This window comes from Lissotriton helveticus, chromosome 6, assembly GCF_964261635.1.
Source record: "Lissotriton helveticus chromosome 6, aLisHel1.1, whole genome shotgun sequence".
NCBI classification, from domain to species: domain Eukaryota; kingdom Metazoa; phylum Chordata; class Amphibia; order Caudata; family Salamandridae; genus Lissotriton; species Lissotriton helveticus.
The window spans coordinates 1,092,219,788-1,092,245,999 of NC_136067.1; the positions used below are offsets into that span (position 1 = coordinate 1,092,219,788).

General features: G+C 47.6%; 1 protein-coding gene across 4 annotated transcripts in view; it reads left to right on the forward strand.

The window, feature by feature from the left end:
• BIRC6 (baculoviral IAP repeat containing 6) overlaps positions 1-26,212 on the forward strand; it is a 2,208,279-nt gene that overhangs the window by 419,569 nt on the left and 1,762,498 nt on the right. For all 4 annotated transcript variants that reach the window (XM_078648748.1, XM_078648749.1, XM_078648751.1 and 1 more), the window contains exon 14: positions 5,906-6,034. In XM_078648748.1, coding sequence (XP_078504874.1) covers positions 5,906-6,034 — 129 coding nt within the window. The remainder of the gene's footprint in view (positions 1-5,905; positions 6,035-26,212) is intronic.

Consider the following 26,212-nt stretch of genomic DNA (forward strand, 5'->3'; position numbering starts at 1 on the left):
CAGGCTCTCATGTAAAAGTCATGATCCTCTTCATACTAGAGCAAAAGAACAATGTTACAACTTGCAGGTATTGTTCTAGGCTCATTTGCATAATCGTACTCGCAACATATTGATTGTGTAAGGAACCCGAGGCTATCTTTTTGGTATAAAAGAACCATATTGAACAATAGATAGAGGAGAAGCTTCCACGCTGACACAAGACTCTGAGATCTCTGCACGCAGAAACTCCAGCACCAAATGATCTGACATTCTTTGCGGGGTGTCTACTTTGAGGCCAAGATGGGGTCCTTCATTCTCTCCATCAGGTAATGGGGTTGGCTCTTTCCTAGGGGATTCCATGCTTTACTCCTCATACATGCTAGGTACACTTAGATAGGGTCTACAGTGTAGGAGTACGCTTGATTACTATCATGTATCTATATGCCTGAATATATTCCCTGTTTTAGCACCATGTAGAATTCTACCTTTTATTTACTCCCTTGGTGCTTGCAATTTTAAACATCATTTTCCGCCTATTGATTTTCAGAGCAAACCTGTTTTATACTAGAATGAAGCTTGTTCAATAAATGCTTAATGAAAATGTCCCCATCGTTTATTCTGTGTAAATCGCTGCGACCAAGTGAGCACGAGTGACTGAGCGAAACGAAGTGTACTGTTTCCATGATCCCTGAAGGATCAAGGGTTGTCATGTTCGGTAGTTGCCAGAAACTATTAGCTTTTTGGTAAGGTTAGAAGGCTTATGGTGGCACTGTGAGCTAGCTGGTCTAAAGACGAACGTATCCTTTGGGGGTGTCTGGAAGCAGTTGGACATCAATCCCTTAGTTTATGTTGTCTAAAAGTGCAGATCCTATATATTCGTAGGAACTACACGACAGTCTGTGGCAGAGTTCTTCAAACTGTGGGGCCCGCCCCCCCAGGGGGGCGCGACACCATCCCTGGGGGGGCGCGAACTCGACCCTAACATCTTACTTTTGTTGTCCTTAACACTGATCTCCGCGTGGCAAGTATTTACCCATTTCAAATGGGACTTTCTTTTCATTAACGAACTCCGGTGACAGAGAGTTGGAGGGGGGAGGGAGGGGAAATCACTGGGCGCGCTGTGCCGTGCTTTTGTCTGCTAAGTACTAAGAGTTCACCGTCCCAGGAGGGGGTTAATTGCTGGAGCTGAAATGCTTCAGCTGCAGTGGGAGGCAGGAAGTCTCATCTGGTAACAAGCACTGGCAAAGCCAGCAGGTTACACCTTTACAAAATCTATTGGGTTTCAATTGTTTTACATATTACACAGCACTAGAGCTGCTGCACAACATAGCTTATGATAAAAAAAAAAACACTATGACCCAGTCAATGGTGCGCGCATCATAGCACTTTTTTTTATATTAAGCCAGGTTTCACAGAAGCTCAACTGCTATGCAATATGTAAAAAAAAAACTAACAACCATTGACAAAGACAATAGTCCTGACTTGTTGTAGGTATGATGTTACGTGCTTGCATAAGATAAATATGCATCAGCGATGGCTTTGAAGCTTGAGAGGGGTGCTGCTAAGGGTGAGAGTGCGCTGCGAGGGGTGAGAGAACTGTAGCTGGTGTGAGAGCGGCGCTGCGTGGGTGTGATGGGCGCTGCGATGGTCTGATGGGCGCTGCGAGGGTGTGAGGGGCGCTGGAAGGGTGTGAGGGGCGCTTCGGGGAGTGAAAGGACACTGTGAGGGGTGCTGCTGGGGATGAGAGTGGCGCTTCTAAAGGGTGAGAGGGGCTCTGCTGGAGGTGAGAAAGAACTTCAGGTGGTGTGAAAGCTGCACTGCTATAGCGAGAGAGGCCCTGGTGGGGGTAAAAGATTTCCTGAGGAGGGAGCGAAAGGGCACTGCAGTAGACAAGCAGTATTTAGGGGTGAGAAGGGTACTAAGGGTTTCGGGGACGGAGGATGCAGGGGGCAAGGGATGCGCTGCAAGGGTGGAGAGAGGACATTGCTGGTGTGAGAAGGGCACTGACGTCTGTCTGGGAGCTGTGCACGAGAGGGGATCGCTGCAGACTTCATCGAGGGCATTGATGAGGGTGAGGCTGGGGGCACACCCAGAGTGAGGAGTGCCATGGCAGTGGCTAACAACAAAAGGAGTGTGATAAGTGTTTAAACGGGGGCACTTTGAGTGTGAGATTGGATGCCCCACGGAGGGAGGCCGGGCAGCGTGCAACTGTTTGAAGATGTAACTTGGGGAGTGATCAGAGGTGCGCATCTGGTAGTGAGCCGTCACAGTGAGATCTTGAAAGGAGTGAGTTTGTATGGGGGGGGAAGTCCCTGTCTACCGGGACTGTGTGTGCATGCGTGTGGCTGAGGTGCGAATAGGGCGCACACTGCAACAAGTCACTGTGGGGTGAGTGGATGTGTGCATGGGTGATAGTGAGTGTATGGAATCACCGTGTGAAGAAGGTTGCATCCATGCAGGTGGTGGGGAAGCAAAGAGAGGGTGAACCAGTGTTGTAATGACTGTCTGCTGGCGGACTGTGTGCAGCGATGAGGGGCTGCTCGGTGAAGGTGTGTGCAGCGTGATTGTGTGTGGACAGTGAGTGCAGGTAGTGTCTGAGAACAACTGTCTGCCAGCAGTGCGTGATACGTCACCGGGGGCCCTGAAAATGCGCTAGCGGTACATTTAGCGCTGTGAAACCACCCCATGGAAAGTGCGTGCAAGGCGCGTGTCTTCAGAGAAATGTGTGCACCGGGAACCATTGTGCAGACGTTGTATCAGAGGGAGTGTGTCAGTGAGATTGTGCATAGAGAGGCTTCTTGCAGAAAGTCACTGCAACAAAGTGTGTGCAGGGGGAGTGCGTGTATGGGGGTCACCAGCTAGGAAGTCACCACAGCCGATTAGGAAGTCACTGCAAGAAAAGTGTGTGCAGACGGGGTCACCATCTAGGTACCCTAGCCACAAGCCACTGCAGGGATAGTGTGTGCAGGGTTAGTGCGTGCATGGTGAATACCAGCTAGGAAGTCACCACAACGAAAGTGTGTGCAGGGTAAATGCGTGCATGGGGGGGTCACTGGCTACGTGTGTCAGCCCGGCCTGGAAGTGTGTCTAACTTGAATACTACAATTACATTGTAGCAGAACTAACTCGCAAGCCGCAGAGCTGCAAACAGATTTAGCAACATTATTTGTCGGATATGGCCCGTGGTATGCACGTGGCGGTCGATTCCAGAAATTTCTGTCAGGTGGTGGGGGGGCCCAACATCTAAAAAAATTGAGATGGTGGGGCTCAACCTACAAGTTTGAAGACCTCTGGTCTGTGGTGTCACCAATGGGAGGTCGTCGCTGTCCCAGGGCTGTGTCTTCTGAATCGGAGGACCTTGACCGGTGTCCCAGCAACTGGCCGCCCTCAATGTTCGAAGATGTATACTCATTGATCTTTGCTGCCTCCTCTAGTGCCGCCTCGCTGTCTTTGTCCGTTTGGGATCTGGCGGGCTTCATGAGAGCCCTCCTGCTAGAATTACGGCGGGTTTGTTTTTGGGGTCTACACCTTGTCCCATCTGCCACGATCCCGCCTGGCACTGGTCTATCCCCAGCTTTGTAGGCCTCAAGTCACTCACAGGCCTCCTTCGGAACATTCCAAAAATGTGTGGTGCCATCGAACATAATCTTAAGTCTCACTTAGAAAAGCAGGTAATATTATAGCTCTTCATTCAGTGGGGCTACTTCACTACTAGGAATGAGTCTGCGTGCTTGCCGTATAGCCTGAATAGATGGACACTATTATTATCTACTCAGACTGGGCCCCCCGTATGCACCCTCTGCAAGAGTTCGGCTCTGTCCTCATAATACAGTAGTTTAGTCTCCACTGGCCTAGGCTTGTGCCCAGGGGTGGGGGTGGAGTTGCATTGGGGCCACCTCTGTGCTCAACCACTGTTCCAGATATGCTACCAATCACCACCTTCTACGCCTTCAGAAAAGCCCACTATCCGAATGGTATTGTAGCGGTTGAGCCCTTCTGCGTCTTGCGCTCGATGTCCTAGTATGGGCACCCTCTCCATCAACTCAGTGGTTTGAAACTGCAGTGCTTGCTTATCCGGCTACAGGTCTGTGATGGGAGCTTCAGTGCCCTTCACCTTCACGTTTCTGCTTATGGTGGTCGGCCTGTAGTAGCCCCAGTTCGGCCGAGACTGATCCAATTTAGCGGCAAGGGGGCTGCAACTATCCTGATGTTTCAATGTTTGCATCCAATGGTGTGGTTTTTAAGGCTGGACCCCTGGTCAAGTTGTCAAGTTCCCCCTCAATTTGTTGTATCCACAGAAGATCTGTTGGTACAAGGGCTCAGGGACATGGTAAGATCCCTTCACTGCCCAAGTGTGTCTGACTCTGACCAAGTCCCCCGGAAATCACTCAGCAGTGCTCCCCATGGGAATCCACATCCAGGGTACTCCTGTCCACCTTTGGCCTAGGGTAGCAAATGTCCTCCGGGCCTCTCTGGGGTCCGATGTATGTTCAGAGGCGGCGTGGCATGTCCTAGTCAATAGTCTTGAGTTGTAGGCCTTCAGGAGCCTTGCCATACTCGCTGCTTTGGCCCCAGCCACCTCACTCATTTCTCAGGCAAGAAGAGGTGGCCTCCGTGAGGGTCAGGCTCAGTCTCAAGGCTCACAAAGTTGTTGCCAGGGCAGAGCGGCAGCAAGTTCTGCACAGTGCGGAGACATCCAGTTCAGGCCGGGCTCCAGAAATTCAGTTCAATATGGCTGATGACACTTAGGGTCTGGTGGGAAGCCCAACTCTACTTTGCCCTCCCCCCTTATCCACGGGGGGCTACCTCACATGCTGCTCCTCACCGCACTCCTCATGTCTTCTGCCAGGACCTGCACCAGCTGACCATTTAAGCTGCCTGAGGCAGACACGTGTTTCCAGAGCACCTTTTCTGCCGCTGCTCGTCCCCAAGCCCAGCTCCTCCACCTCACTTCTGTGACTCTGGCTTCAGCAGGAGCCCAGGGCTCCACACCCATGTCATGCAGGCAGTCCGTCACCGCTGACGAGGGGCTTGTGCTGGCCACAGGCTTCCCCCTTGCACCTCACTCGCGCCCCCTCGCTCGGAAGCAGTCTCCAAGTGCCAGTCGATTGCTCCCAGCCAAGGGGTCCCCACTCCCAGGGGTGTTTGAGGTGTTGGCCGGCAGTATACACCAGGACTGTTGCCTCTCCTCTAGGGAGGATATGAGCAGGGTTTTTATTGGGCCTGGTTCGGAGCCGCTGGATTATGTGACTGCTATCTTGCATTTTGTCTGTTTGTCTTTTGGAGCAATGATGCAGACTGAGCAGTTGTAGAGACCACCATTGCCCTGTACAGAAATTAATGTATCCACTTTGACACTGTTTGTGCATAGTCTATTTTGGCTAAGGTGACCTTCTCTAGGCATGATCTGTGGCATACCGCTGATAGCCGGCTATGTGGCCTACCTCACTGCTGATAATATGCTGAGCAATGAAGATTTGGTCAGGAAGTTCTACAAAACATGTTTTTCTAATAGTAAGCTGCTCCTATGCTGCCTTCTCTACAATTTCCAATGTTCTGTATATATGGAATCTACTCTCAAAATATGATGGCATGGGGTCCACCCTGTACTGATAAGTAAGACCAAGTTTCCAGTATGCTTTCTAAGTTACTCTTTGTCCGTAGCTTCTCTTCTGTGATGTAGGGCAGGGTATCCGTTGATTTGATGATTCGAATAAATGTAAGACCTACGGGTAAATGACTGTCCCTGTTTAGGTAACTTTATTAATTTTTCCTCTTAATGTATATGACATGAGAACCGTTCCCTGATTGCTGTGAGTTACAGATACTTTGTTATTCCTTCTTTTTCTACAGGCACAATCTGGTAGAATAAAAGACTGCTGATATTTTAATTGTATTTTAAAATTTTCCTTATGTCCCCTCTCAGAGGCACCAGTAGACCGCCAGATCCACTTTCCTTTATCACCTGCTTTTGCAGAAGTAGAGAGGAATGGAAAACCTGCCTTTGTTGATTTAACAGAAGACACGCTAAACATGGATGTGGAAGATATCCAATGTGAGTTTGCTGTTACTGATTACTATTCTTTATTTGTTAAATAAAAATACTTTTTTCCAACCTGTACCATACTCTTGTTTACTAACACTAGAACAAGCAGATGCTTTTCTTGGTATTTCTAGATATGTCAGAGGTGTTTGTTCTTGAAGGCAGGAACATCTCTGGCTTCCAAACTTTAGATGAGACTGTGCTGTCAAGGACAATGACAAATATATATTTTAATTCTATGTCACAATTTAGAGTCTGCTCGAGCTGTCAAAATAGAATATTATTTCCAACTCTGTTGTGAAAGAGAAGAATGCCTTTTAACACTACTGATTGAATTTGACACCAATGATGTCTTTCCTTCAGTAGCCAAAACTTTTCCAGTTGTGCCACAAATGAATAGAGAGAGCAAAATATCTTCTACAGCTTTAAAGACTAGATGTTTTTTAGATGGGCACTTAACTTTCAGCATGCTTTTGATGTATGAAGAATATATTTAGGATAAATGCCACTCTAGGGAAGTAGATGATCCTGCTCCCTAGATCAAAGAATACTTTTAAAAATTGCTTTTGAGTGGGTATGCCATTGCATAATCATATTTATTTAAGTATTTGTGACTAACCTTTCAGATTATCTGAACTAGAATCCCTTAGAGGAGATGATAAACATGAATGTTGTGGGTTCCGCTAGGGTGGATTTCCTAAACCTTGAAATTTCATCCATTAGTTAGTAGACTAATTGAGACCAGGGTGGGAGGCATGATTTTTTTATAGCAGACTGTAAAAACATGGGTTATTAGATGACAAGAGTGGAAGCCCCTCACAAAAAACAAACAACGTCTTTGTCAGAGTGAATCACAAAAGTCATTAAATTAACAGTGCTTAGCCCTCTGATAGCTTGGCACAAAAATAATCATTCTAAACTCCGGGACAAATGCGTAAAGTGTTTATGTAGTACATAAACAGTAATAAATTGAAAACACAAATATTAAATTCCAAACCAATTAAGAAAAATAGAACAATGTTTAATAAATTAAGTAATATCAGAACAACAAAAATTCAGTCAGTAGAACTGGAGATGTGAGTATTTACAGTTTCCAGGGAAAATAGCGCCAAAAAGCACAAAGCGCCAACTGCCTTTTATTTGGTTGCACTGGATCGATACAAAGTCATAACGTGAAGCCGAATGCGATGGAGTGGTGGCTGGGTACAGGACAGAGTTTGGCCTGCTGAGAGTTGTACCTTTTTCGTCCTTGGAGCTGTGACTGTTCCAGTAAATTCACTGATCCCGAGGCTGCGTAGGGATGCGATGTGAGGTCCCGTGTCGGTCTGCTTTGTGCTTTCTGATCCGGGGGAGCTGCGATGGGAGGTCCTGTGTCAGTCTGCACTGTGCTGCATCTGATCCAGTGAATCTGCTGATCAGTAACCGCACCATGCTGCAATGTGAGATCCTTCGTAAGTCTGTGCTGTGTCTGAACCCTGGAGACTCTCAGTTGCCCAGGGAGTAGTACACTCCATCTAAGGGGTAAGGACATTGAGAAGAGCAGTTAGGGAGGTGAGTACGGGGGAGTCGGGGGTTCAGTCCTAATGAATCTTACACAAGTCCATGAGTGTTCAGATGAGCGGTTCTGAAGATCCCATTTTTATAACGGTTGATCGCCTTTTTAGGGGGGAATTCCCTGACCTACCCCTCAAGACTGGGTTGGATCAGTTCTTTCCCCTGGATCCAAACACTCTAATTTGACACAGGCAAGGGCAGGCCTGGTTTCAGGTTATTTTATGTGTGATGTAGGCAGAGCCCTTTACATTGTAATCATGGCACTGTATGTTGCCTCCCCAGCCATCCTGTCTGGAAGACACTCTACCCTAACAGCTTGGCCCAGTTTATCTCACTGTCTGAAAGCAATACACACCCCACAACAGCAGAGCCATTCACAGGCATGTGACCCAGGACACTGTCAGAAAGGCACAGTTGGTTTGGACAGAAAAATTGTAACCTTATAAAAGTGGCCTTAAAATCAGGCTTTATTTTCAAAGAGGATTTAAAATTGCAATTCCATTGAGTGTAAACCTCATGTCTATCTGTTCCCAGTCTGAAGTAAGAACTTAAGGGTAATAAGGCAACCCAATGCAAGTCTATTGGAGAGACAGCCTTTCAGAAGTGGAAAAAAACTTAAGTGATTTCTCACTGCCAGGACATGTAAAACGTAAACCTATATGTCCTACTTTTTCAATACCATGCACTTTGCCCTCCAGGTGGCTACGGCCTACTATTAACGGTGACTTATACATTTTAAAAAGGAAGGTTTAGGCCTGGCAAAAGGTTTATTTTGCCAGGTCGAAATGGCTGTTTAAAAAACTGCACTACAGGCTGCAGTGGCAGTCCTAAGCCATGTTTTACGAAGGCTACTTTAGTGGGTGGCACGAGAGGGTTGCCCTCTGGTAGCGTTTAATTTACAAGCCCTGGTACCAGTTATACTGTTACTAGGTAAAAGTAAATGAAATGTGTCAATTATATGTAGCATAGCAAACACAATAAGTTGATGGATGAAGTGCTGAAACTTTTCCAACACCCCCAGTCACATATCTGAGTTTAATCCCATCATCGTTCTTCTGCTCACTAAGCAACCCCAGTTTGGACCCAGCCATATGCAAATCAGTTTTTGACCTTGTTCCTCATGGGAACAGTCCAGCCTGAACTGTAATTATATGTAGTAAACACCACAAGATGACAAACTGAGTGCAGGAACAAGCATCCCGGGCTTGCTGTGCCACTAGATTCAAGCTATTCTGGCTGTTGAGTGGTGATGCCACGAAACGGATCCCAGGATGTTTCTTTCCATCCAGGGAGGACCTGGCCTGGCAGTTCAAGCTAGATTTAACTTCTATCTCTCGACTGGGGTGAGTGTTGGAAAAGTTTCAGCACTTTGTCCATCATCTTGTGTTTGCCAATTATATGTAGTCCACTCTTACCATGTTTGAAGGAGAGAGCAGAAGCACTCTAGCCCTGGCTAGCAGGGGTAAAGTGCACAGAGTCCTAATTACAACAAAAACAAGTTCAACCAAACATCAGTGAAGGAAGGCAACATTTTGGGGGAATACTGCACCATGGATGTCAGGTCTAACACAGACACTCTGAGGCATTTACCTAAATACTTCAATCAAAAGGTGAATTAAAAGGCCCTGCCTGGAAAAAATAAGCCCCAGGATATAGTGGCTAGGTTTATTTTCTTCTTTTTTATTTTTTTTCGAAATCCATTCCGAGCAGAGCCTTGAGCAACCCTCTTCTGCTCAGTCAGGATGCTACTAAAAAAAGAATCATATATTACCTTTCATCTGGTGATATGAGGAACATGCAGTCAAGTTTCATAGCCGCCACCTTCATTTTTTTACCTACACAAATAATTACAATGTTACTGGAAAAAAACTGTAGTCTGGAAAATGAAAAATATATTAAGAAAAAAATAACCCCAAATGAAAGTCTGCCTCCTTCACTGGGTTCAGGTCCTTATATTTAAGTAATCGGACAATAAGCAATCTTTAGTTTGCACTAACAGATTGGGGGGGGGGATAAAGGTGTCATGTACCCATGTGTTATTCTGCCCACTCTCTAACAAATGTTGACCAGTTGTAGAATCAAGATGTCAGCAACTGCTCGAGCGTGTTTAACTCAGAGCTCTCTAATTGCTACTACCCGCTTTTGTTGTACGTTCTTGTCGGACTATATATTTTTACTTCCAGCACAGATTGTTTATAGCTTGTAAAATGACATCTGTAGTCTTTGCCAAAGGTGTGGGATTGCTTTGTAGGCAGCAGAGCCTGTCCATCCAAGTGTCTGGGATTAGCAAGTTTGTTAGACTTGGTGAAATTGTCAAGCATGCCCTTTTTGGGAGGCAAGCCTCCTTTGGCTCCACACTCAACCCAGAGCCCAGCTCCTCCTCCACAAGCTTCAGCAGTTACACAGTCCTAACCAATCCTGCTAGTTTTAGTGTTTACCCCCGTTTCCTTCTGCCTTCCCCCTTCTGCTTTCGTAGAGAAGTGTTCTCAGACAGGGACTTCACTTAGGGCAATGTAAGGGTGGAGGCATCTCTTATGCGTCCACCAAGAATACCAGGTCACCCGAATCATGGGTTAAGTGGGAGCACTCACCTGCCTGCATATGTTGTAGAGAGGGAGCGCCCCAGTGCCTGCTCTGTGGAACTATACACCTGCCTCCTCTCCCAGAAACAGTATAACTATAATACCTGGCTAGGACCATTACTACCTCAAGGGCAGGTTACATTTCCGGCAAATACTATTAATTATGGGTCAACAGATCTTCTGCCATCTTTTTCACCAACATTTCAATTTTGAATTCTTTCTCATAGAGCTGGGATAACATATTACCATTAATTGACATCTGAGGGCAAGCACCCATGTTAACATGGTGTTCCTAGCATGTGTGACTGTAGATGAATATGCTTTGCATACTCCTGCCATCTACTGTTGGGCTGGTGCTGTTGTACCTTGTTTTCTTCGAAGAAGTCTGTGAAGTTACAAGGTCTTGGTGGCTTACCCTATGGTAGTGAATGCGCTTGGGTACCGATTCCATTGTTAGATAATTTTTCTCCACCATTGAGTTAAAACTTGTGTCAAACTTGCTCCCATTTATCGATGCATTTTGCGCTGTCATGGGGCTCGCTGCTTTCCTTCTTGTTGCAAAGAAGAGTTTTCTGCTCCAGTACATGTTCCATCTTGTTCTCCTGTTCTTCCCTCCTCCACTCTGGACGTAGTTGTCAGAGACCAAGACACTTGGCCTTATGGGCGCCCCAGCGCTTTGGGGCCCTGCATCTTCCTTATCGACGCTGGGTTGACCTCCTCGCCGCCTGTAATTTGTGCTTTTCTCCAGAGCATGACTGCACCTTCTGCAATTTCTGTTTGGCCTTCAGGAGCAAAAAGACGTACGATAGCGGAGAGAAAGGCTTTGGACGCACAAGATGTTTCGATCCTTGTCGTAGATGCATCTTCAGGTAAGCAGACACGCCCACCTCTGAAAAAAACAAATTTGGTGAGTCATCCAACGTACCAGCCTATCAACCCAGCCCCAAGATAATCTGATACGATTTTCTGAAGCCTGAGAAGGAAGACGTTCAAGAGAAGAAAAGGCTCTCTCTGTTCAAACACTGAGCACAGTTCATTGAAGATGTTTGATGTTTTTCTGTCTTTGGGATCTGCTCTACATGTATTTGGGGGGGAGGGGGGGGCAGTGAAGTGATTTGTCCGGATTGCAGGACGTTGAGGCACGCTGAACTCCAAAGTAGGCAGCTCTAGGCTTTATGCACCATCCTCTCCCCTTTATTTTCTTGGATCAGACATGTCCACGGAATATGAAACCAGTGGCTGAGTTACTTCATCATATAACACCCTATAATTCCTCAGAAGAAACCAGCAACTGTGCTCCTCTGTTGTGGTGTTAGAGACATGCACATAGTATTCATAGATAAGAGGATTGATAGCCAAGACAATGCATGCACTGAACCAATACCAAATTGCATTTCAGTTCTTGTTGGGGCTTTTGCAAATGTTGTAAATGGCTCAAGAAAAATGTCATTATCACGAAGTATCTGAAACTAAAGAAATGGCTTTGTTTGGAAATTCCATTAAATGTTTTAATCACTCTAGGGTGGATGACAATATATCCACACCTGCTGAGGCTTCATCATGGCAGAAATCAATGGGGTTGGGGCATGGACTCAATGGATTAGTGTATGGAAGATCGTTGTTCCCATGATGCTTTTTTTCATATAAGTGAGTCAGTGCGTGCTGACATCTCTGATCTGAAACTGGAAGATGGAAGATGGTACTGCTTCCAGGGATCGCATGATGAGCAGTAGATCAGTGGGCCATAACCCTGCCACTTGTACCCTAATTTGATTAGTAAAGGCACCATTGGAAATGCGAGACTCTCCCTCTCCAATCAGTTTTTGTCCCCCACAGTTTATTTATTTATTTATTTTTACTATTTATACAGCGCGAACAAATGCCCGTAGGCGTCTCGGCGCTAGATACTGTGCATGGAGTTCCCAAGAGGCTGAATTGGTCGCTATTTTTGACCAAATAGCCAGGTCTTTATTTTTCTGCGAAATTGCATCAGAGACGGGCTCTCTCTGATGGCTACTGGCAGAGAGTTCCACAGTCTGTGAGCGGCCACCAAGAAGCGCCTATCACCCCAAGTGACTGTTTTAGTGCGTGGTACCACCAGTAGATTGAGGTTGTTAGATCGGAGCGATCTAGCGGACAAATGTGGTCTAAGATGGGCTTTCAGGAAGTGCGGACCTTGGTTGTGCAGTGCTTTGTATACTGTACACAGTGTCTTTCACATGGAAATCACAGGCTAGGGATTAAGATTACAGCCCCCAGATCTCATGTTGCGGACTCTGTGCCTCTCCTAAATGTATTCCTGCTTGTGGACAATGGACGTAGCAGGAATCCACTATCTTGACCACCATGAATTCTTAATGGAATGAAGTTCCCAGATCTGATGTTGCGGACTCTCTGCTTCTCCTAAATGTATTCCTGCTTGTGGACAATGGACGTAGCAGGAATCCACTATCTTGACCACCATGAATTCTTAATGGAATGAAGTTCCCATCTTCCACCCTCCTGAAATTCTGACGCTCACCAGGGGATCCTGAAGCTGGATGCAGAACAGCATAGACGCTGATCTTCCCATATAGCTAAATTTACTATTTGATTTTCCCACCCATGGGGGCTGATAGATGGGGTTCACCAGAAAATGAGGGGAGCATTCTCTTCCCCTGCATAGGGGCTGACTCACCATGGGCAAAATTGTAAAATCTGTGGCTTGGTCAGATTGGTTTGAAGTCAATCCTTGGAAAGCAAATTGCAGCTGGTAGGTCAATTCTAGAGTGCTGTTCCTTGCACCTGGAAGCTCAGCTCTCTGTTCAGTTCCTCATTGTTTACACTTACCTAGAAATTATCTCTGATGCCCTTGCAGCATTTAGGTTTCCTAAAGAGTAGCAGGTCTAGAGGTCGTCACGCCCCATCTCTTCCCCTTTTTGAGAAACATATTCCTAAAAGAAACCCGACTCTGGCATTGGAGCAAAGCCACAATCCCACAGCAATGATCTTATAAGGATGACATTGGGGCTCCTTTTGGAAGGATACATGGGTGATAATGTCAATCCTTTCATAGTCCTTGTGAAGAAAACCTTTTGGAAGTGCTGTTGAAAAGGGAACAGACTCCTCTTTTCAACAGTGCCTCTCCCTTTACCTTTGTGCCTGCTATTCTGTTATTGTGACCTCTGTCATTGGTGTGCAGACATTTGGCTAAAAGTACTGTGCCACCGTACGGGCTTTCCATTCCCATTACAGAAGGGACAGGATAGAAAGTAATGGGTTGGTATGGTAAAACATCCTCTTTTGTCCCTTGCTCCTCCCAAACCAAATAAAACTTCCCAGGCAACAGGTCTCCACATTATAAGCTTGTGGTTTAGGTCTTAAATTAATTTGGCATTAACCTGCTTTGTGTGGCTCTAGTGGTGCCATTGAACTATGTTCACCTGACCAATAGGGCGTATTCTCTTTCTTAAACAGGACCCATACAGCATCTCAGTAAAGTACACCAGGTTAAGGGCATTTTCTGTTTGGGCATGGCTAGGCCAGGATCAGGCACAAGACCATATACCCCTCTTCTTCCTCCAGCCAACTCAGTAAACAGATCACTAGATAACCTCCTCCAGGTCACACCCACCCACTCACTCTACTAGATGGAATAATTTCTCCTGGGTACATGCCTTAGCTACATGGTTTGAATAATTACACATGGGTGCACCCTTTAGCCATCTGGAGGGGATTGCGTGCCCCTGGTTACAACCATTATCTACCTGGATGGGATACCTTCTTCAGGGTATAGACCTCATAATACTTAGTTCATAATGTTTCAATTCACCAGACTTGGCTAACTCTGCTCTTTCTAACTCACTTCCTCAACTTCACAATACCTCTTAACATGATTAAGTCCACCCATCATTTTAACCATCACTATGTTCTCGGGTCTGTCAAACGAACCTCACAACTTCCATCATCTCTACCATCCTCAAAATCTGCACCTTATTTATCTTTCACCACTCCAACCTGCCTGAGGACTCCAACCCATATTTCCTCAAACTACTTTGCTAACAGTAATGTCCTTATCTCTTTCTCAAGCCTCTCACCTTACTTAACGCCAGCTCTCCTCACTCCTGTTTGTCCTCTAGCTGCCATTCTTTAACTAATTATCCGGCTAAACCTACTTGCCTACTTGCCTACACCTGTTAATTCACCTAGTTCTCATAGCCATCTCCCTTTCTGAATAAACCGATCTCCTTTGCGATCACCATTATGGCCTTTCAACCACAACTCTCAGCCTCCTTCACTCCCCTTTCAAAACATACCAAGTGTTTTTTGGGCAATTAATGGTAGTTCGCGCTTGGGCCCCTATAACCTTTTGTCCACATATGGTATCCACACCAAATTTGCGTCCCTCTTTTCCAACATCCTGAGAATTCTAAAGATACCTAGGGTTTGTCGACTTCCCTGAAGGGAACTTAGAAATTAGCCAAAATAAAGCTACATTTTGGGGGGAAAATGGAAAACAAAGTGGCTGGAGAAGAAAGGGTATTTTTGTTTAATTATTATTTTTTATTTACTTGCCAATGGTATCAACGAAGGGTTTGTGGTGATAAAATCACCTTTGTCCCAGTTTGCAGGAACAGACAGACTTTTGTCAGAAAACCTACATTTTCTACACCGTTTTTGGTATTTTACTGGGACATAACGTATTTTTCATATTTTTTGTACTTTCATCCTCCTTCCAGTTAGTGCAAGAAATGGGTATGAAACCGTTAATGTATCCTGAAAAATTATATATTTCTGACAAGAAGACATCAGCAAGGAGTTATTTGTGTAGATCCTTTCAGGTTTTCCTATAGAAATTAACAGTTCTAATAAAGAAATATTGAAATTGAGTTGAAAAAAAACAGCCCTTTGTGCCCAAGTTTTCACCTGTACCTTCTTTTAACTATGGCAGATCTTCTTTTTTTTTTTTGTTATTGAAAATGTGTTTATTGGCATTTAAACAAAGTCCATTTATTTCAGCAAGTGTACATGTGATACCGTGTATCATATTGTAGCTTTTTTAGTTGATCAAGTTTGTTCACATTCCTAAGTTACACAGGGAACACCCAACTTCACCATAGTGTTTTCTTTTCCGAGCGCGCCATCTCCCAGCTCTGTAATATATAATATACCTCGCCAGATAGAGTGCCAGTGCGGTCGTGATATTTACATCTAAGGGACAGCGGATTTCTTATTTGCTCTGTGTCCTAATCTGATGAGTGAACGAATGATGTAATTTAGTCTTGGGCTAGTTTTTTTAAGCAGTTAGCCAAGTTTGAAAGGGCCCCCATATATCTTTGGGTCTAGATGCTTGCGGCAGCAGTTCCCAGAATATGCTCAGTTGTTCCTGACAGAATGTAATGTCTAAGATCCATGGTTTAATAGTGGGAGCGTTTCGTTTGCCCCAGTGCATTGCAACTCTTCGTTTCGCCAATAGTAAGAGCATGGCCAACAATCTACTTCTCCCGGCCTGGGCCTCCTGGACATATCCCAGGAGTCCGACTTTGGGTGATGGGATTATGTTGAACTCCAACATTTCACAGATTTTTTTGAAATACCTCCACCCAAAATTTTGCCACTAACAGACAATCCCAGGCTATGTGGAGGAACGAAGCTTAAGGGGCCCTGCACCTCCTGCAGCACGCATCAGGGTGGAACTCCATGCGTTTAAGTTGAACGAGCTTCCTGTACATGCGGTGTAAGAACTTAAAATGTATAAGTCGCAGTTTATAATTTGTTGAGAGCATTTCTAATTGGCCGCAACAGAACTGCCATTGATCTTCTGGTACAGGTTCCTCCAGTTCAGAATTCCATCCCTCCAGGGCCTTCGGCTGCGCCACAGGGGATGATCGTTGCATAGTATTGTATAAGCTAGTAATGAGTTTACAGGGGAATGAGTTGGGGAGCATTGGTTCAATGGCCAAGAGAGTGTCCGGAGTAGTTGGAAATGTGCCATGTATTTTGCGACATGTACCCCATATGCTATAATGTAACAGTAGGTCAGAGAATCGGCAGGACGCCCCCTGGTCAGTTGGAGGGGGGGTGTAAAATATATAATTGGGGTAGACGTCAGCAAATGTAACAAGGCCCAGTCTCTGTGCCCGCGCAATGTTCCCTTTGTCTCCCAGTGATGGCATCTGTGGATTTTGAGCAAGTGTAATAGACGGTGTATATAGGATCACCCTGTTGCGCAGCCTGTCCCAGACCCAGGGCAGTATTTCGGTTGTGTTTAGTGTAGTAGTTTGCCGCCTATAGGGTCGGTAGAGGACCGCATTTAATGGTGTTGGGGCTTCTCTGTCAGATTCCACTGCCACATGAGGCTGGAAAGGAGTCTGGAATATCCAGTGTTGTAGATACTGCACCTAAGCGCAAAAGGCGTATAGGGCAATGTACGGTGCGCCCAGCCCGCCTTGAGTTAATGGGAGCATTAGTATCTCCCACAATATGTGCGGCTGCTTACTCGTCCATACCAAGGAGACCATTAAAGCTCTCCGTGTTTTCAGGAAGGTTTGAGTTAGTTGTAAAGGTAGGTTGCGAATATATAGATATAGATATAGATATAGATATAGATAGATAGATAGATAGATAGATAGATAGAGATAGATAGATAGAGATAGATAGATAGATAGATAGATAGATAGATAGATAGATAGATATATAGATAGATATATAGATATATAGATATATAGATATATAGAGATATAGAGATATAGATAGATATATAGATATATAGATATATAGATATATAGATATATAGATATATAGATATATAGATATATAGATATATAGATATATAGATATATAGATATATAGATATATATATAGATATATAGATATAGTACTTTAGGCAGGACAATCATAATGGCAATTCTCCCAGCCAGGTATATTGGAAGCTTAGACCAGATAGGAATTTTCCCTTACAACCAAGTAACTATCTGCCCATTGTTTATGTCCCATAGTTTCTGTATGTCGACACTCCTCCAAATCCCCAAATATTTAACCAGGCCTTTAGCCCATTGGATAGGATAGTCCAAGGACGGATATTGGGGCTGGCAGCGGAAGTGCTTCTGCTGGCATACCTGGTGAGGGACATGGCATTGAAATGGGCAGCCCACTGGGGGAGCGCCAGCACTTCCCTTGTGGGTTGGTGACAGGATGTAGTGGTTACGTCCTCTGCACTGCAGCCAAGGATGTAACCATTACGTCCTTGGCACCCAAGGGGTTACTAAAGTGCATACCACCAGCTCTACAACAGAAGAAGAAAGTTACCTAACCTCACATTTTCATCAACATTTAGGAACATAAGCAACTATAGTAGTGCATCAAAATCGCAGGTTTTACACGTTGCTCACCTACAGAACAACACAGCATATCATTTGAGAAGGTAACCAGTGCAATCCAGATTTTTTTTTGCTGCGTTCAGAGTTCTTACAATGGATACTGTTGGACAGGCCACATGAAGGGCCGCTCTCCCCCGGCCCAACCAGGCCCGAACCAGCCACGCAAGTACCACACACCACCATTGCACGTCCACCGTCCCCGCAGGGACCCCTACACTCGAACCTGTTGACCGCGTAGGCCGACCCACTACCGGCCTGCGCGCCCATACTGGGCGCCATCTTGGACACTCCACCACGAGGCCGCCTGGCCCCCGATCGACCTCAACCCTGGGCCTGGCCAGGCCTCAGACATTCCGGCACCAACATCCACCCAGGAGGTGAGCGGGCTACTTGGTCAGTCAATGGGAGCAAGAGGTGTCGATGGCTCTCCCCCGCCAAGTGCCGCTCGCCCATCGCCTCCCCGGGCGCTGGCTCCACCCCCCTGCTGGGTGTCTGAACCCCCTCATCCCGGATCTCCCGACCTCCAAGTGCGAGGGTCCGGACATCAAAGCACACCAGCCCTATAACTGGGGCAGCTCCAGAGCAGGACGGGAGTTGTATCTTGGAGTCGAGAGACGCAAAGAAGAACTCATCCTTGACGGACTACTGGCGCTGCCGTAGCTCTGTCTTGTGCACCCTCGTCTTGCCTGCTGGCGCTGCCGCGGCTTTGGGAACCACCCTATCCTTCATCGTCGTCGGGACCTGCTGGCGTGGCCGCGGACCGTTTGTAACCACCACCTTCATCGGGACCTGCTGGCTCTGCCGCGGACCGTCGTCTTCCTTCATCCATCTCGGGACCCGCTGGCTCCGCCGCGGCCCGTTCATCTACACCACCGAGCTCGAGGATTGAGAGCTATTTCCATCTTTTTGGTAACAAGACTGTCCCGCTACCCTTTTCCCAACCAGAGACCAGAATAGAGGGGACCCCTGAGTCCAGACCTCCTTGTACCATTCTACCGTACTTAAAGAATTGCCTATAAAGTATCGTTGAACTTTATCATTGTGTGGTGTCCGTCTGTGGGGGGGAAGTTACTCGTCTGTACGATTCACTGGAGACGGCTCTCCCCGGAGACCTCTCCCCTTATCCTCGGCCGACCCTCCCGGTCCGTCTAACAGATACCCACCCTCTCAAACTACAATTAAAATGTACTCCATCTACCTGTTGGAGAAAGAAAAGCGGCCACTCCTACACTTTCAACTTTCTCTTCTCTCATTTGCTGCATTCCAGACGTCTACATGCACCCACCAGTAATTCACAATACACATTATGAATGAAAACTCAATACTTTGAATATAAACCATACCAAATCACTGCAAAGTCGCTTTGAATGCGACAGCAATAGAGTTGATTCCCCATAACCCACCCTTACACCTTACACTGTTTCAAAACATACTCTTACCAAATACTCTATGCATTGCCTCCCACCAAAGTGGTGTGCTAGTTAATACCTGATCACGGTGTACAAAGAATACATATGACCCACTACCTGACAAAGAAAAACAAGACCTTTTTTTCTATCAGAGAAACCTGGCTTCTGAATGATAAGGCACCGTTCCACAAGGATACCAATGCTTCTTGCAGAATATCCAAGACAAAAATGTAGGTGGTCAAGGAGTGATATTTGAGGACAACATAACGATCACAGGAATAAAAGATGCACTGATTTTAGATTTGTGAATTACTACCTCTGTTACTCTACCCCAGTGTTCTCATGAGCATTTCTACAACTAGATAGACCTCCATCAAAAACTGAGAATTTACAGGTGCCCTTCTGAGATCAGTTGGGTATCTATTTAATGCATTTGCAAACTTCCTCGTAAACTAAAATGTAGTGCTGTTTTCTTTGATGGATTGAATGATTATGGATTCAACCCAGATCTGTGACTGGGGATGAGTGTCTGAAAAGTTTCTGCGCTCCCTCCATCTCCTTGTATTTGCTTTGTTCGCCCTAAGTTGGCAGGGTATGCCCAGACATGGGTCCCTTGCTCACTTTGCCCCTGGATTCAAGCTGGCTTGGCTGATGAAGGGTGTTACCCAGAAACCGGTCCCAGAATGCTTGTTTCCGGTTCAGGGAAGACCTGGCTTGGCAGTTCCGGCTGGACTGTTCCCATGAGGCACTGGGTCAAGACTAATTTGCATATAGCTGGGTCTGAACTGAGGTGGCGAAGTGAGCTGAAGAATGGTGAGGGATTCAACCCAGATCTGAGACTGGGGATGAGTGTCTGAAAAGTTTCTGCGCTCCCTCCATCATCTCCTTGTATTTGCTTTGTTCGCCCTAAGTTGGCAGGGTATGCCCAGACATGGGTCCCTTGCTCACTTTGCATCTGGATTCAAGCTGGCTTGGCTGATGAAGGGTGTTACCCAGAAACCGGTCCCAGAATGCTTGTTTCCGGTTCAGGGAAGACCTGGCTTGGCAGTTCCGGCTGGACTGTTCCCATGAGGCACTGGGTCAAGACTAATTTGCATATAGCTGGGTCTGAACTGAGGTGGGGAAGTGAGCTGAAGAATGGTGAGGGATTCAATCCAGATCTGAGACTGGAGATGAGTGTCTGAAAAGTTTCAGCGCTCCGTCCATCATCTGCTTTGTTTGCCCTAAGTTGGCAGGGTATGCCCAGACGTGGGTCCCTTGCTCACTTTGCTACTGAACATTCGTACACACTCTGTGGAACATTCGAGAGGTGAACACTTACTGGATTCAGGTAGCAAAAATAATGAAGCAATAGAAAAATTATTGACGTTGTAGATGCCGTGATTATACTGGGAATATATATTGCAACCAATATGTGAAACCTTACCAGAAACTGTTAGTGTGAGCATTATAGTTGCAAAATGAGGGACACCTCAGCACTGGAGCAGCATGAATCCACCAATTTATGGAGATTGTGTGCAAAACATGGACTAGACCATAGCCATAGAATGAGTGGTCTACAACGGAAAAGGATTCCTAATACGCTTGAGAAGATATGGGGTGACTGAATGAGACAATACAGACTTGAAGAAACATTAATCATGAGGGATTGAGCAAGATGGGAAACAAAAAATAAACCATATAAGAATGTGCCACTATATATATTGGCTTTGGGGGAAGCCACAGAAACTAATAATCTGAAAGAGACAATTAACTATAGATTCCTTACCTTAGAATTACCCCCAGGCGTCATACTTAATCCGGAAAGTTTTTCGTCAGCAGTACCCCTGCTCGTCGAAACGTCATTGACGTCGTGGTCGCCAGGATGACATTGCGGTGGCTACTTAGACGCCACCCTCGCGCGCTGACTTCAGTACTTTCTTTTTCCACTCCAGCCAGTGCAGATCCGGAGAGAGCAGTACCTTCAGTCACTTTTTGACTGACTTTTTGTCGATGTCTTTTTTGAGTCTTCTCTGGTGCACGTCAGGGATGCCTGGTTTCAAGGCTTGCGGTTCCTGAAGCTGGCTGATGTAGGTGACGGATCCTCACCGCGTGTGCCTGTTTTACCTGGAGCACGACCCCGACCCCAAGTCATGCTCCGACTGCCGGTCCGCGAATACAAAGTCTTTGTGGGTGCAGTACTGAAAGCTCCTCGATGCCTGACAATCTGCTCTGTGCCGTTCAAGGACCCGGCCGCGTGGGAGGTCGAGGAGCCACCACCATCTTCATCAAAGGCTTCGCACTCCTCAGGTAAATCGAAGCACAAGAAGAAGTCTAATAAGCAACATCGCTCTTCGACTTCTCCCTGTCGGTCGGCCGACGCGACGAGGGATGCGGGTGGTCCCTGAAGGGTCGACTCCGTTTCACTTCCTTCCTGGGACCTGGAGCGACCCCTGCCTAACGTCACACCTTCTAAGAAGCAATGCATGCCATCTTTGGGCAGCCTGACTCTGCGGGCGCGCCTTCGGGCCCGCAGACTCAGCTGGGGGCCCTGGGCCTTCGACGCTGGGGGCTCTGGCCTTGGCACCGTTTGACCTAATTGCACCAGCACCACGTCTGCAGCAGACGCCGGTTGTGTCTCTGGCCTCCACCCCGATGTGGACATGGAGCCGGACCAGCGGCAACTGACGATGGATCCGGCGCTGACGGGTACTTTTGTGCTCCTGTTATAACGGGGTGCTTTTCTGCCAGATTGGTAACCAGAGGAGGGTGAGAAGGCCTGGGAGGGGTCTGGAGACACTTTGACTGACCAGTTGGCTTACGAACCAGAATGGAGAGAGTAACTGGGGGAAGCCAGTGGTCTGGATACTGCAACAGCCCTTGGCATCTTGTCTCCTCCTACCGTGGCTCCGGAGGAGGGAGCGTCTTATGCAGTGGTGTTGCGTAGGGCGGCAGAGGCTCTCAAACTCGAGCTACCTATGGTGGCGGTCAGGACCAACCAGCTCAATGAAGCCCTCATCCTTATGGGCACCTGGTCCAGGCCCAACACAGGGTCTCCTGTGGATAGGATGATTGCGCGACGCCACCGCCCGGCCCCAGTCGACCCCACTTTCTTCTCCCAATACCCCACCCCTGAGAGTTTGGTGGTCCAAGCCTCCACATCCAAAGGAGCATTCCCTAACGCACCACCTGATAGGGAATCCAAAAAGCTGTACCATCTTGGAAAGAAGCTTTGAACTGCGGTCGGTAACCACTGCATGTCTATTGGGCCATTATACCCAGTCTGTGTAGGATACAGTAGCACAGGTGCTGCCCCTGTGCCCTGGTCGTGCTCTCCTGTGCAGTTGCCGGGGGGAGAGACGGAGCGAAGTTTACCATACGCTGTGGACTGGACACTGCCGATTTGCTAGGTAGGACGATTTCAACGTGGTAGCCCTTCGACGCTATGCCTGGCTGAGGTCGGCTGGCCTTTCTGGGGATGTTAAAGCTACCCTTATGGATATGCTCTTTGATGGCCATTGCCTGTCGGGCGACAAGGCAGACAATGCACTAGATAGGTTCAAGGATTCTAGGGTTATGCCACTCGCCCTGCGCAGTCTGCTTTTCAGCCCCTTTCGTGGCTACAGAAGGGGTGCCCCACCATGTTCCACCCAGGGCACAGGCCAGCGCAAGCCGTTCAGTCCATGCACAGCTGGGGATGTGGGAACCACCATCGTGATTCTGGGGGCCAGCGAGCGGGCCAGTCCACCACTTCCCCCTCTGCAGCAGCCTCCAAACCCTCCTAGTCCACCCTTTCCGGTCCACCAATCACCAGTGGGCGGCAGGATTCACCATCACCTCCCCCACTGGCGCCCCATCACGTCGGACAGGTGAGGTTTGCAGATAGTCCGAAGGGACTACTGCCTCCCCTTCGAGACTCTTCCCCCCTGCCAGGCCACCTCAGTACCATTGCATGTCGGAGAATCATCTGGCCCTTCTCCCACAGGAAGTTATGGCTCTCTTGGCCAAGGGAGCCATCGAGCGAGTCCCTGCACCAGAAATAGGTTGTGGTTGTAGTTGCTATTCCCACTATTTTCTGGTGCCCAAGAAGTACAAAGGCCTACGTCCTATCTTTTATCTCTAGAACGTCAACCGCTTCCTCCGGAAGGAGAATTTCAAAATGTTGACGCTAGCTCAGGTCCTGTCTGCCCTCGACCCTTGAGACTGGATGGTAGCTTTGGACTTGCAGGACGCTTACTTCCATATCCCCGTCCTGGTGGGCCACAAGCCCTTTCAGTTCACCTTGCTCCCCTTAGGTCTTACCAGTGCCCCTCAGGTGTTCACAAAAGTGATGGCGGTGGTCGCAGCTCATCTACGCAGATCAGGAGTTCTAGTCTTCCCCTATCTTGACGACCGGCTGTTGAAGGCGTGCTTGCCGCAGGCTGTCGTCACCCACCTCCAGACTACGGCCGACCTCCTGCATCTGCTGGGGTTCTTCATCAACATGCCGAAGTCTCACCTGACTCCCTCTCAGAAGCACCTCTTCATTGGAGCGGTTCTGGACACGACGCAGTTTCGGGTCTATCCTCCCAAACAGGAATCCAGGATATTCGGGCTGTGATTCCAATCTTTCAGCCCCTATCCCGGGTTTCGGTCAGGATGACTCTCAGGCTGAGTCTGATGGCCTCCTGCATCCTGCTGGTGGATCACGCCAGATGGGATATGCGGGCTCTGCAGTGGGACCTGAAGTTTCAGTGGGCACAATATCAGGGGAACCTGTCCAATTGCGTCCAGATCTCAGGGGGCACTGCACTCCAACTGCAATGGTGGCTGACGAACCAGTATTGGGTGGACAGCAGATCCCTCTCCCTTCACCAACCAGAGTTCGCAGTGGTGACTGATGCATCACTTCTGGGATGGGGTGGCCACATGGGGGAGAGGGAGATCAGAGGCCTCTGGTCTCCTGCGGAGTCCGGGCTCGACATCAACCTTATGGAGCTTCAGGCGATTCGTCTTGCACTCAAAGCATTCCTTCCCTCTGTCCGGGGGAAGAGTAGTGCAGGTGTTCACAGACAACACCACCGCCATGTGTACTGCAACAAGCAAGGCAGGGTGGGGTCGTGGACCCTATGTCAAGAGGCCCTCCGCCTCTGGACATGGCTGAAACATCAGGTCATATCCCTGGTGGTTCAACTCCTAGCAGGTTCGCTGAACGCCAGGGCGGGCAAACTCAGCCGCAGGTGCTTGATTGATCACAAATGGCTCCTTCACTCGGAGGCAGTTCAAGGTCTCTTTCAACGGTGGGGAAGAGCCTTGGTTTGATCTACCCGCCACCAAAGAGAAAGCGCAATGTCAGCAATTCTGCGCTTTGTAATTTCCAAGGCAGCATTCATCGGCGACGCTTTTCATCGCGAGTGGAGTTGCTGTCTTCTGTACACCTTTCTGCCTACACCACTTCTGCCCAGAGTGTTGAAGAAGATCAAACGCGACCGGGCCCAAGTCACTCTGGTGGATCGGATTGGGCAAAAAGAGTCTGGTATCATGAGCTATTACACATGGCCATTGATCCTCCTATCCGACTGACTGGGAAGGATCATCTGTTGCAGCAGTAGGGGTCGGTCCTTCAACCGAACCTGTACAGACTCCACCTCCTTGTGTGGAGATTGAGCGGCGACAGTTGACTGCTTTCGACCTTCCTCCCGAAGTCTGTGATGTTATCTTGGCAGCCAAGCGTCCCTCCACTAAGACTGCATACTCCTGCAGATGGAACAAATTTGTGGCATGGTGCGCAGCAGAGGCTGTGGATTCCCTTTCCGCCCCTCTTTCTGAGGTTCTCTTGTTCCTCCTTTCTTTGGCCCAGCAGGGCTCTGCTTTGGGCACTCTTAAGGGCTACCTCTCAGCCATTTCAGCCTTTCTTAGGCTTCCTGATCAGCCTTCTTTTATCAAGTCCCCCATTGTAAATCGCTTCCTTAAAAGCATCACTCATCCTTTTCCTCCTGTTCCCTTCGTAATGCCCCAGTGAGACTTGAACTTAGTTCTTACAAATCTTATGTGCGCTCCCTTTAAGCTGCTGCATAACTGTCCTCTCAGGCTTCTGACTTCAAAAACTACCTTTCTGGTGGCCATCAGCTCTGTGCACATGGTGAGTGAGCTCCAAGCTCTTTATTCTAAACCTCCTTTTCTGGCTGTTCATCCGGACAAGGTTGTCTTCCGAACTCGTCCTTCATACCTTCCCAAAGTGGTTACTTCTTTCCACATTGGACAGACCATCACTTTGCCCACCTTCTTTCAGCCTTCCCACCCTTCCAAAGAAGGAGAATCTCCACCGTCAGAATCCAAAACGTGCTTTTTCATTTGATTTGGATCGCACAAAGCAATTCGGGTGGATGAAAACCTCTTTTTTGGCTATGTGGGTGCTAAAAACGGTTGGGCTGTGCACAAAAGGACCTTTTCTAGATGGGTCGTTTTGTGCATTAAAGCTCATTATTCTTTGGCGAAGAAGGAACCTCCAGTGGGGTTACGCGCCCATTCCACCAGGGCGACGGCAGCTACCACTGCTTTGGGACGTGGAGTTACCCTTAATGACATCTGTCAGGCAGCTACTTTCACAAAACACTACTGCCTGGACAGCCAAGTCCAGAGAGCAGCTTCTTTAGCCGTTCTGTTCTCCAGGACTTTCTGGTGTGAACTTGGTTCGCAGACCCATCTCCGAGGCTGGTATTCCTGCGGTATCTATTCTAAGGTAAGGAATCTATAACTAACATGTCTCTTTGAGATGAACCAGTTACTTACCTTCGGTAGCAATATATCTGTAAGAGACATAGATTAGTTATAGAGCCTTGCCGCCCCACCCATTCTCCCGGTTCTGCGAACTCATTTCTAGGGTTAAGGACTTCCTTTCAGGGCCCTAGTTTTGTGCACCAGTGGTCAGTGTCTTGCATGGCTCTGCGCTTATGGTGTGGAGATTCATGTGCAGAACTGACGTCTTTGCGCGAGGACGGTGTCTAAGTAGCTACCGCGACGTCATCCCGGCGACCACGACACAAACGACAAACGCGGAGTCGACCGACACCACCTTTGGACTCACAGGGGTACTGGTGACGAAAAACTTTCCGGATCCAGTCTGGCGCCTGGGAGGTAATTGTAAGGTAAGGAATCTATAACTAATCTATGTCTCTTACAGATACATCATTACGGAAGGTAAGTAACTTGTTTGACACAACCAGTTGCCAACACAAGGTATTTGACTGGTAAGAGGCAGATCATAGGCATTGCTGAGATCAGGGACGTACTACCATACGCTCTTTGTTACAAATGTGTGTATATTTT